We start from the raw sequence: 13,024 nt of genomic DNA, 5'->3' as shown, positions 1-13,024 counted from the left end.
CCATAGCCACTGAGCAACCACGGCGGGTTTACCTTTAGGATAACATTTATATATCTCAAGTAAACAGACTTCCTCACACTGTCTTAAGTTTTCAAGATAGATGCATTTTTGATTGTGATCAAGTACTCTGTTTCCGTAAAATTTTCTGCCATTATAGCATGGAATGATTGCTGAGTGACACAAGCACGTCAGTGTGCATTAAAATTTCAATCAATACTTCATCAATAAAAATTTATATTTTCCACATGACTCTTTAGACACACTAGTGTGAAAAATGGCCAAAGAGAGCTTGAAGATAGGGAGGGTGCCTGAGGCCCATACTCAATACACACGGTGCCTGGGGCCAAACCTAAGCCAGTATACACAGCAACTTATGTGCAGAAAACAATACACACAGCCTTTGACAAAATTTGAAAACAGTGAAGTGAACGAGGAAAGATAAAAAGTACTAACATGCATGAAGGCACACATAAATTTAATGAGAGAAAGGCATACACCAACCAAATAAAACTTTAAAAGACAAGACATTCTGGCTTCCATACAGAAGCCTTGTTCACGTTTTTTTTTAATTTTCTTTGGTTGGTGTACGTCTTTCTGTGTCATTTTTCATCTCAATCGGACGGGCTTCCATCGAACTCTCCTTTACATGTAAACTGCAAAGACAAATAATATATGGTATGACACTGTCACATTAAAAATAAACTTAGCAATAACAAAATGTAGTTATGTTATTAAATTAAAATTAGTTATGTTAAAATTAAATGTAGTTAGTTACGTTAAATGCGCGCGCCGTTCTGCGGTGCGGGAGCCCCACATTTTTGTGTCAATATGTAATGGGGCATATACACATAATGAAGCACAATATGAGCACAGTAAGACAAACTGACTATTAGCACTATAAAAGAAACATGAAATAGTATGAAATTGCAGAGTTCAGGGGGTTTGTACTTTCTCAGAATCAGCGTGCTTGCTGTGCATATGCTGCCTCAGCAGTAGCTTCTGCTTGAATTGACGTGGACAGATATCGCACTTGAACGGTATATCAGCAGCACGTATATGCACATGAGCAACCATATTGCCCTTATCGCCATATGCACGTGTGCCCACAGTAGATCTGTGAGGCGTTTTGCTCGTGTGTGACCTGGCGTGGCTAACCAGGTCATTCTTGAATCTGGTTGTGTAGGAGCAGAACTGGCAACTCAAAAGCGTTTTCTCCTTATTGTCTGCAAAACAAAAGAGACAAGGTTTTAGCAAAATGAGCACGCACATGAGCCTCTATCTCATTTCGATGTAATCTTCTTGAAAAGTTTAAAGCAATATTATAAAGGCTAGGTATGTTCCTAAACCTAATTAGAGAGCAGTCCAGCATCAACAGTATCGTTGCTCTATTTCTTATTTATTTGATGCATTGCATACACACAATATACAATACCGTTTGAACCCATAGCCTTGGCAGCTAGGTTGAGGTTCAATAATGAAACAGATGTAAGAACAACATCGTACTTATTGTATGAGGAAACTTAAACACATGGTATTAAAGCATTTTTACAGGGAAAATATAGGATGAATGAAAGACTACGCTATGATAAACAAATAATGGTTTAAAAAGCTGCCAACCAGAATATTGTCTGACACAAGCTTTCAAATGTAGCCAATTTGGTATTATGTTGCCAAACCTGGAAATGATAGCCAAGAATCTATTAACTCCTTTTGTATTGAGCCCACTGGGCATCGTTAGCCCACCAACGATGGTTTGAAATGCCCCTTTCGAGACTTCTGCACCGGTCACAAATACGCTGTGCTATCGGACATGAAGGAGGAGAACAATGTTTTAGTTTTCTAAGCTGTTCCCTTTTCCCCCCCAGGTGGTGATGTTTGAATGTGCTCCGAAGTTTTCGCAATCATCAAAGTAGAAAGCAAAAATAGCTGCCTCCGGGAGCGGCACGTGCGCTTCAAAATAACGCAGAACTCGCAATCCTGATGCATCTGCGGCTTATTTCATCAATGGATCGAACAGCAGCAAGTCTGAGGATGCTGCCTTTTTGTCAGACTTTGACTGTGAGAGAGACGATGATGCAAGCCAGCCCGAAACATCGGTGGCTGCAGCCCGGCACGCCAAACTGTAGTGCTTGCACTTAAATTTTTGTAGTGCAATAACTGTTCAAAAAAATTGATTTTTTTTGGAGATTGCGCCTGGTAGACGGCAAGACAGTTTGTATATCTCATAATTTGTTATACATTTTTTTTTCTTAGTAGATACAAGCACATTTTTACAACCTTTGCCGACTTTTACCCCACAATCTTGACTTTGGCAAGATTTTCATTGAGGATTCGACAAATACCACTTGAAAAGCATTGCATAATAACCGAAAAGTGTGCTTGACCTCTCCACCACAGCCCTTACCAAGTTTCGACAAGCGAACATGAAGCTATAAGGCGACAAGTCGGCACAATGCTGCATGATGAGATATTCCAACTGTCGAAAAGCCCGTGGGCATCTCCTGTAGTCCTGGTGAAGAAAAAGGATGAGTCCTATGTTTCTGCGTCAATTATTGTCGACTGAACAAGATCATGAAGAAGGACGTAACCCTCTCCCCAGAGAGAGAACGCAGTGGATCAGCTTTGCAATGCTAAATACTCGTCAATCAGTGGCATAACTAGAAATTTCGTTCGGGGGGGCTAACGCAGCTTGGCCTCCTCCTTAAGAGGAAGCTTTATCTCGGATGCTCCCATCTAAATGCATGTAGAAGGTGAATTAGTTTTTCTCGGCAACCATTGCACTAAAGTTGATGATGTTTGTTGCATTAAAAAAAAACTTAAATTCTATTGTCTTCTGGTTTCGAATCTTTTATTTAGGTTGCCAATTTTTTATCAAAAATTGTTACAAATCTCAAATTTTCAGAAAACGAAACTATCACGCATAAAACTCTAACTCAAAAATGAAAAAAAATGTCACAATTCTGTGAATCACATCTAATAGTACATCTACAGTGGACAAAATTGATATGTTACAAATGAATTTCAAACAATTTAGCGTTACCGAAATACGGCTTTTGCAAAACCCTTGTGCACCATGCAAATAATTCATGTAAGGTACAAATTGACATACCAAATTTGTCCGCTTTGACTCTTATAATAGATGCCGTTTGAAGAACCACAATATCTGTTTTTGATGAAGAGCTTTTACATTGTAAACGTCGTGCTTCTATTTTTTTCGCACTTTCAAAATTTTCAATATATTTTAAACAAAATTCAGGCCCTAAATCGAGCTTCCGCTTCCAACAGATATAGAAGTTAACTTTCTCAAATTTAACAAATTTTATTAAAAGTGATCCAGGGGTTATCTCAGAAAAGAGTTTGAGTTTTACATTTATTTGAATAGGCCGCATCAGAGTTGGGCCCGAGCTAAAGCTCCCTCTTAAACAATTTGTCGAGAGATCAAATACATGAATAATAACTGCATTGCCATTGCCAAAGATGCTGCAAACAAATTCTTCAACGCTATGCACTGTCAAAACAAGTATGTGTATTTTTTAATAAAAAGATATACTCGTATGTGCAAGAAATTGTGCTCAAAATAACTGATATCAATGCTTCCATGTTTTTGTCTATTTAGTAAGTAAAGAAAATATCACACGATCCTTAGAACTATATCAGTTCGAAACCAGCAAAGCAGTGCATGCCGCTGATATGAAAAATGTGAAGGCCATGAAATGAACAAGTTGAGGACAAATATGTTAATAACATTTTGTCATTCAACAACCTTGTTTACATATTTGCACATATGCAACGGTCAGTGAAAAATCTCAATGATGCTGTTATTTATTCCAATGTATTACGCAGGAGCAGCTGTCACCGGTCGTGTATCGTGAGTAAATGCACCGAAATTATTGTCGCAACAGAGAGCACCTGTAAAAAGCTGTTGTGCAAAATATATGAGGGTGAGTCAAATGAAAGTGAGCCAATGCAAATATATGACAAACGGAGTATTTATTTTAAAGTAGTCTCCATGAGCATTTAGACATTTATCCCGTTGACTAACGAGTCAGATGATTCCCGTCTCGTAAAATTCCTTAGGTTGCTGCTTCAACGAATCTGCAACTGACTCTTTCACGTCATCGTCCGACACGAATCTGTTTCCCTTAAGCTCTTTTTTTTCATTTGCCCCAAAAGGTGGAAGTCGCAAGGCGACAGGTCTTAGCTGCATGGTGGATGTTGCAGTGTTTCCCACTTGAACTTTGCCAGTTTTGTATTAACCACATCAGCGATGTGGGGACGGGCATTGTGGAAAAATTTTTAAATGGGGTTTTACATATCAAAAGCATTTCCTGATTATGAGGCACTTTGTAGTGGAGGACTCTGGAAATTTCGAGCACCTGGGGTTCTTTAACGTGCACCTAAATCTAAGTACACGGTTGTTTTCGCATTTCGCTCCCATCGAAATGCGGCCGCCGTGGCCAGGATTCGATTCCGCAATCTCATGCTCAGCAGCCCAACACCATAGCCAGGTCGTGGAACAAAATGACCCCATTCGTCAATTTTCCACGTCGTTTGTTCTTGATTGCGACACGCAGCTGATCTGGCGTTTCACAATATCGGAAACAATTGATATTCTCTCTGGCTTTAGAAAATTATATCAGTAATTGCCCCTGACGATCGAAAAAAAATTAGTAAACAACACCTTTCCGGAAGAAATGACGGCCTTTGCTTTCTTTCGGGGCGGTGAATTCAAATGTTTCCACTAAGCTTTACTGTCGTGTTTCAGGCTCTTAGTAGTGGCACCATGGTTTGTCCCCGATCACAATTGCAGACAAGAAGTCGTCACACTCATTGTGATACCGGATCAGATGAGTCAAGGCAGCGCAGAACCTTCTGGCAGTGGTTCAAAATTTTGGGCATCCATTGCGCACACAAGAGCCGATGACTGAGATGTTAATAAATTATGGTGTGAACTGAACTGCGACTGATGTTCACACGCTCTACCAGTTCATCGATATTTATCCTCCATTCTTGTCTCATCAGCTCATCAACTTTTGCACTTGTGTTGGGGTTTTTTGCATGATGGCTTTGGCCTGGTCTTGGATCGTCTTTGCAACTTTCACGTCCTTTTTCAACCGTTTGCTCGAATGCTTCTGAGTGGCCAATGAAGTGCAATGTTCAATGTACACGGCAGCCATAGGGCGAATAATTTCCTTTTGGGAAACACCTTCAGCTGTCAAAACATTCATGGCACCCCGCTGCTCAGCTTCTGAAGTGTCCATTACGTCATGCAACCATGTTCAATCCAGTGTATGAGAGCATTAAAGAACATTTACCCTCACATCTGCATGTCACTTTTGTAAATGAAAGATGCCTGTGTGCTACGCGCATGCCTCGCAGATAATGAACAGAACCATTATTGTGCGGGGTGGGTAGGCTCACTTTCATTTAACTCGCCCTCGTTCACTAGAAATGCGAAGATACAATGGAATGCACAAATGCTTGATAAAGGGCAAAAAAGTGTCACTGGAAAGAAAGTTCACTGCACGTATACACAAAACCTCGCAACAAGATATTGAAATACACATATAAGTCTCCAATAAATCTACGTATCTAAGAAAAAGTCACTGTAAATAATGCGTCAAACAAGGCAAATAAACATGTAGCACAATCACAGATTCACAGAATCCTGATACCGCCCCCATTCCATCTACTCCATCCGATATGTCGCGTGCGACGGAAATCGGCGCGTTTGCTCCTCGCTTTTCTCCTCTGCGCACACAAAACTGAGGCACCATCGTCAGCTCACCCATTCCACCCTCCACCCCCTTCGCTTTCATTCGTACATCCAGCATGCGGTGCGCAGTCACGACGTTATTGCTCTGAGACTTCATAAGAAACATGAGGGCGACGGCGACAGCAGGAGTGCGCCTGGAGTCTTCATATTATTGCTATAACAGTTATATAATAATAGTATCCGGCAACTGAAGCGTGCCTTCTATTCGCAAAAGAAGTAACCAAATGTCACCATGCGACAATTCGCTGTGCCGCAACAGTGTATCTTTTTTTTCCTCTTTTGTGGGGCAGGGGCACCGAAATGGAAAAAAAGAACATAAAGGAAAGTATATACACAATTCAATGCCTACTTTGGGCACCCAATGTGGCTACCGAATGAATACCGAAGAAAACGTGAGACGCTTGGTCCACCGAGAAACATACGCATAGTGCTCGGTATTTTACACTGGCAAGACAAGACTTTCCGGAGAGGTTGCGCTCAAGCGAACATGGTGTAATTCGTGAAGTTTTCACAGTAATGGCGGTGAGCAACCATAGTTTCTTTTTCTCGTGTGCTAGCCGGAAGGCGTCCAAAACTCTGCCAGGCGAAAATTCACTCGGCCAGAGAAAACCACACGCGCACCAAAGCACGCCGCACGGTGGTTTCGGGGCAACACAAGAAAAACGTATGCATTCTGGCTGGCTCTGGCAGCCCGCGGGTAGGGTAGTCAGAATAAAAAAAATTTAGGAGGCTCAATGTGTCCTTACGAATAAAAGTCAAAGTAGAAAAAATAAATAAGAACGCAGTTACCCTGGCTGGCTTTAGTGTATTGACATGAACGCTTTGGCATAGGTGAAAAAAAATGTTGATATTTTTTATGCAACATGACGGCACAAATGAACCACCACAATGCTTGGTCTCATCGTATCTCGCTGCATGTTTTGTCAACTTGTCTGATAGTGTGTTGATTTGGCTTGTCTTGTTGCATGTTCCGACCTAAGACTTAGAAAAGTCAATGCACCTTAGGCGTCAAATGTTTATAACAACATTAAGCCCACAAAGTTCCGGAATTGAAAATCTAAAGGACGACTTTGGAAATATCAATGCACCTTTCCCATCAAAAGTTTATTAGAACTTTATACCCCTAAAGTGTCAGAATTGAAATTCAAGCACTCCCGATTCCGCGGCCTCAGCGAGATGCCGCGACGAGCCCACCTGCCACGCTGTTGGAACTTTGTGCTCAGATGGAGCTCCTTGTGTTACGTTATGTGACTCCTGGTGCATGGGTGTTGCCGCGAAATTTAGCCTGATTTTGCAATGTTCGCGCTAAAATGTTTTTTCGAGCATGAATAGGACATTCTAGACAAAATCGAGCATGATTTCTGGCGTCGGGGGTTGTTTTGGCTGGCGGCGCATGGACAGCACGAAAAAATTTCAGGGGGGGCTGAAGCCCCATAAGCCCCCCCTGGCTACGCCCCTGTCATCAATGGATCTGAAGACTGGCTACTGGCAAATAGAAGTCAAGAGGGATCCAGAAAAGACTGCTTCATCATGCCAGAGGGCCTCTATGAATTCAAGGTCATGCCATTTGGACTGTGCTAGGTGTCTGCAACGTTCCAGGGCGTGATGGATACAGTGTTAGCAGGAGTGAAGTTGCAGACCTGTGTTGTTTACTTGGAAGACGTCGTCTTCACCAGAAATTTCGATGATCAACTTAGGCGGCTATGGACAGTGCTAGAGGCCATCAAGTCATCTGGGCTCCCTCTGAATCCGGTAAAGTGTCGCTTTGCTTACAATAAGCTTCTGTTCTTGGGCTGTGTCAGCAGTAAATCTGGAGTCTGCCCCGACCCGCAGAAGACAGCTGCCATTGCAAAGTTCCAACAGCTCATCAACAGAAAGGCAGTGCGTAGATTCCTTGGTATGTGTGCCTACTACAGGCGCTTTGTCAGTGACTTTTCATGCATCGCTGAGCCGCTGACACATATAACTCAATGTGAGGTCAAGTTCAAGCAGGAAAGGCAATAGGCCGACGCATTTCAAGAACTCAAATGATGCACGCAGTCGCCATCGGTACTTGCACACTTCGATGAGGACACCAATACAGAAATTCACACTGACACAAATAGCCTAAGCCTGGGTGCCATGCTAATCCAATGTAAAGATGGACTTGAACGCGTTATAGCTTATGCTTGCCATTTGTTGTGAAAAGCGGAAGGCAATTATTCTACGATCGAAAAGGAATGCCTCGCCATCAGTTGGGCAACAGCAAAATTCTGCCATTACCTATATGGCAGGCCATATAGGTAATATAGGTAAGTCGTCAGCGACTATCAACCGTTGTGTTGGCTGGCGAAATTAAAAGGCCCTTCAGGATGCCCGGTGCAGTGGAGCCTCAGACTGCAAGATTATGACATCGCTTTGATCTACAAAGCTGTGCGAAAACATTCCGATGCTGGCTGCCTGTCTCACGCTCCTGTGAACCCGCCGTACCAAGACGACCAAGGTGAGGATGCCTTTTAGGTACAATAAGTGCCGACAACTTTGCCAAGCTGCAAGTGAGCAAACTCGGAGCTCAGAAGACTTGTCGAGTACTTGCAAGGCAAGACCAACTTTGTCCCGAAGGCATTTAGGCATAGATTGTCTTCGTGTTTCTTAAGAAATGATGTGCTGGTGAAAAACTTTTCGCCAGCCTGCACAAAAGTACCTTCTCATTGTGCCCGCAGCACTTCGATCTGAAGTCCTGCATGATGATAAGCCAGCGGGGCACCTCTGGTTTTCCAGTATGCTCGCAAGAATGCAAGAGAAAAACTATTGGCTGAGCCTGACCACTGACGTCGCCCATTACATCCAAGACATGTTGAAACTGCCAGAGACACAAGATACTACTGACAAGGCTGCTGGGATTACTACAGCCGATCAAGTCTCTTTGCCGACTGTTTCAGCAGATTGAGATGGATTTGCTGGGGCCCTTTCTGACATCAAAACCTGGAAACAAACTGGACTATGAGGTCGTGCCAGACAGCATTTTGCTATCACAGCAGTGCCACTCACGACCTGAAATAGTTCATGTTATGCAACTTAAGCCTTTCCGCCAGCACTAGCGAACTTTGGGACTTTGCATAGCTACTTTTGCTTTATTAAGTGTGCTTTTGTTTTTTGCTTTCCTGTAATGTTTGTAGCATTGTGACAATACATTTTGAGAGGGGGGCATTGACACGTCTATTTTTCAATCTTTCTCAAGTGACAGCTTTGCACCGAATAACAGATGTTAAATGTTCTTTCTCAGCACAGGATGCATCTGCATATATTGGAAGTTTCTTAAATGTTATCGATGGTTCTATTCATTGCCTGTTGTCACCGAACCTTGTGTAATCTGACTGTATGCACAAAGCGAATTGTATAGTACTTTCCGTAAGACACATGGGAATCAGCTATTATTCTGGAAGCTTCAATGACTCATGTATAAAAGCCGATGCGCTTGCCCCACAGATCAGATTTGTGCTGATCGCCGACTGTGTTTGCTGCTATCGTTCTTTGAGTGTAGCCTGTTTTTGAGGGCAACCGTTCACTCAATAAAACGCTAGTTTACTCATTCACAGTCTTGCTGCTTTCTTCACCGTCACTACTATGTGAGAATATATTATATTTCATTTCCCACTTCCCATGAAATTCATAAGATTCTACTGTAAAGGGCAGTTACGAATATAATAAAACAATAGATATAACCAAGTAACTTTAGGTACCCTTATATAACTTTTTTTTAACGAGGTTGTAGTGTATCACTTCACTGTGGCAACCAATCACTTCTATCATACCAACGCTGTGCAACAAGAGGCTCAAGCTGTCTAATTTAAACCTAGCTAAGACTCTGGAAAAAGTTGTGCTGTCCGGTTCCTGTAGCCAACCTTTGTCACATCTAAGCAACTAAACCAGAGATAACTCAATGCAACAAGAAAGTTAAAAAGTGCCTCACTTGCATGTGCTTTGATGTGGAGAAACAGTGTTGCCTGGTATTTGGTCGTAAATGGGCACACGTGGCATCTCAGCAGAAGCGGCTCTTTGATGGTGGCAGTGCGTAGATCCCCGCGCGACTCGTAACTGTGTCGTGCAGATTGAGGCGATTTCCTATCCTCGTCTTTGTGCAGGGATTCATTGCTGCCATAGGAAGATGGTAATGAGCCAGTGTCTTCATCACTCCCGTCTCCTTTCTGGCTTTGGAATGGTGCAGTTTCCTTTGATGTTTCAGAGTCCACAGCTGTTCTGTTTTGACTCAGGTCACGTTGGCCATTGCTTTTCTGTAAATTCTCCAGAGTGGCTGTAGCATTTGGACTGGCATCCACATCTTTGCTTGCCATTTCATCTTCACTGGAATCATTCCCACTCTCGTTTCTTTCCTCTGTCTGGCTTGGTGCAGCTTGTGGCAAAGATTCAGCTGGAAAAGGCAATATCATATGCACTACCAGTTACCACCACTAAACATTTAATCGCACTGATAACATATAAAGAGGCTGGAAAATGTAGAAGACATGAAAACTATATGCAAGAAGACCAGGCATTGGGTTACACAGCATGGTGGAGGACAACCATGCATGTGTATTGGACAGTGATAATAAAACCAAAAACAGTCCTTCCATGCCTGACTGGTTCAGTGAAGAGTACATTCAGTCCAGTTTTTTTTAATTTTTCATCCTTGCCAGTGAGCTGAATATGACACAACTCCCACTTACATTAAATTTTTTCATATAAAATTCTTGCTATAAACTTGTTCATGTAAGTTTTATTTGTATTCAACAAATTCAACCAAGCACAACGACCCAAAGCATTTGAGCATCTTTTCTGCATTTGGTTCTATTTTCATATTCTCTGACCAAGTTGAGTAGCAATGCCAAGAGAAATAGAATGCGAAAAACACATATTTGCATTCCCCCAATTAAGAGTAGAGGAAAAATGTTTTTAAGTAATTCAGCCAGAACACGCATGGCGAAAGCAAGGACGCCTAGCATAAGGATTAATAAAGTCTTATTACATCAGAAAGAAACAGCATATTTGTATCAGCGATACATCGATGACCCTGGGCAGCAATGAACATGAGTTATTCACATGTTTTTCATACACTCAACTTCCGTTTATTCGACCCTCACGGGACCGACAAAAATGATCGAATTATCCGGCGGGTGGAATCGGGATGAAAAAAAAAAATGCCAGAACACACTGCTGATTCATTTAGAAGTATTTGCCCGATTCTAACTCTACCCCCGAATCAAACACACGGCCACTTTATAAACTAACGTAGAAATGTCATTAAAACTCCAAAACATAGTATAAATTGAACGAGCAACCAACTTTTTAGCGAGAAACATTGTTGCACAATGGCGGCCGATTTCCTAAAGTCAACTTCGCCACACAGTTGTTACAGTCTGCTTTGCCGCAATACATACGTGATAAGCTGCAGAGCACGCAAGCATCGCGAATGCAGTTTTCGTTTCGTGTCCGATTGCACCACGCAGGCAATTTTCATAAAAAAAAATATGCGCACGTTAGAATAACATAAATACTATAATGAAATATTGTGAGCTATGGTTATTGCTTGAAAAGTTGCCTTCGGCGGGCCGCGTTTTTTACGAGAGATGACGTATACCAAAGGCATTCACTGTTCCCTAAGCTCCGCCGAGACAGACGCTGCCCCTAAAGGGGTTGCTATCGGTCATCGTAGGGATCAGGCACGTGCATTTTGACTGGTCAAGTTTGAATTATCCAGCAAAGGGCACCTTTAGCATCAAAATATTGCAAGTTTGGGTCCATAGAATGCATGAGCGCTGGCCTGTACCATCAGCTGGGATCGAATTAACTGAAAAATCAAATTACCCGTAGTTGAATTAATGCAAGTGCACTTTAATGAGTATGCTTTTTTTGACGATCCATCAGCTTTTCTTCTTTTGTCACCCTGACACGGGGGCGCTAGTGTGAAAGTGTGAGCATTAGAATGAAACTAAGTCGGAGATACAAAACCAAGATAGGAATGTGACAACCATGCTAAGACTGTATTTGCTATTATCCATGTAACTTTTTTCGTCTGCATAATCGAAAACAAACCACTCCACTCATTTTATATGTAATGCCAGGGAAAAAAATCTTGATGCTGGGAGCGCATCCCTTCTGAAAAAACCCGACATTGAAAGGGTTATATGCCACGGGAGTGAGACACCAAAAAGGTTACTCACCCCGCTTGTGCTTCTTGAAGTGAAGCGCCATTCCTGCTTTCCGTTTTGTGACAAAGTGACAAAGGGTGCAGCTGAACCTTTTGATCTTTCTGCCGCGTTTCGTGCCACGCTTAGCCGGTGGAGGTGGCAGTGGCGTGGCAGTGGGCTTGACGGGACTGTCCTCCTCTGCGCTCGAATCAAGATCGCTTCCCTCTTTCAATGGATAAGAAATGATAAATAATTAGCTACCATACCTTGTTGCGCTATCACAAGCTTTGTCTACTTCAACTGCTTAATGCCACAATGCCCAAAGTAAAATTATTCATAAACTCATTTTTTATAAATCTCATTGAAGCATAAGACACTAAAACCCTTTACCAGGCCCAATTGCAAATTTTGTTTATACACTAGAAGCCGGAGGCGTCTTGCCACAAGATTTCAAATCGGTTCATTATTAGGGTGGATAGCAAAAATCAAAATACCATGTTGCTTTGCTGCTAGAAGGCAAACTTCAGTCTCCACAAACAATTTCTCCTTCTGCCTCGACAAACATCCACAAGTGACTTCACTTCCCTGCCTGCTTCCATACTGAAGCTGAAGGACATTTACATCGCAAGACCTGCTTCCTTCTATTCTTATTCTTTTTCCATTTTAGCTGCACAGTGCACTCACAGTTGCAGTATTGCGTGCTCAGCATTCTATTTACTGAGGTCACATGCTATAATTGGCAGTGTCACAGGAAGAGCCTCTTACATCGAGACCTTTGCATGTATGATCTCAACTATCCGGCTGGAAGTGCGACACCCCTGTGTCGCTACATTTCTTCAATGCTAATCACAGCAACGTTGGCATTCATTGTGACATGCGTTCTGCCGGATTTCTTCCCCCACAAAAATATTTTCCTGCAGAATTCATCTCATGATGAATGCCAATGTTAATATGATTAGTACTGAGGCAACATAGCTACACACCATACTGCCAAAAGAAGAGATACATCATGTATCAGGTGTGTGTGCAGCCCGATTCTTCTCTCGTTCTTTCCTCTGGACATGCTGCACCATCTAGCAGC

The 13,024-nt window shown here is 42.3% G+C and overlaps 1 protein-coding gene across 2 annotated transcripts in view; it reads right to left on the bottom strand.

Annotated features, from left to right (window-relative positions):
• Positions 1–217: 217 nt before the first annotated feature.
• Positions 218–13,024, bottom strand: part of LOC135904978 (zinc finger protein 37-like) — a 37,413-nt gene continuing 24,606 nt past the window's right edge. For both annotated transcript variants that reach the window (XM_065435973.2, XM_070541225.1), the window contains exons 5-7: positions 11,977–12,168; positions 9,729–10,187; positions 218–1,223 (exon numbers count right to left, since the gene is read on the bottom strand). In XM_065435973.2, coding sequence (XP_065292045.1) covers positions 934–1,223; positions 9,729–10,187; positions 11,977–12,168 — 941 coding nt within the window. In that variant the 3' untranslated portion in view covers positions 218–933. The remainder of the gene's footprint in view (positions 1,224–9,728; positions 10,188–11,976; positions 12,169–13,024) is intronic.

This window comes from Dermacentor albipictus, chromosome 6, assembly GCF_038994185.2.
Source record: "Dermacentor albipictus isolate Rhodes 1998 colony chromosome 6, USDA_Dalb.pri_finalv2, whole genome shotgun sequence".
Classification (NCBI taxonomy): Eukaryota; Metazoa; Arthropoda; class Arachnida; order Ixodida; family Ixodidae; genus Dermacentor; species Dermacentor albipictus.
Note: the sequence above shows the minus strand (reverse complement) of the source record. Positions and strands in the feature narration are given on the sequence as shown.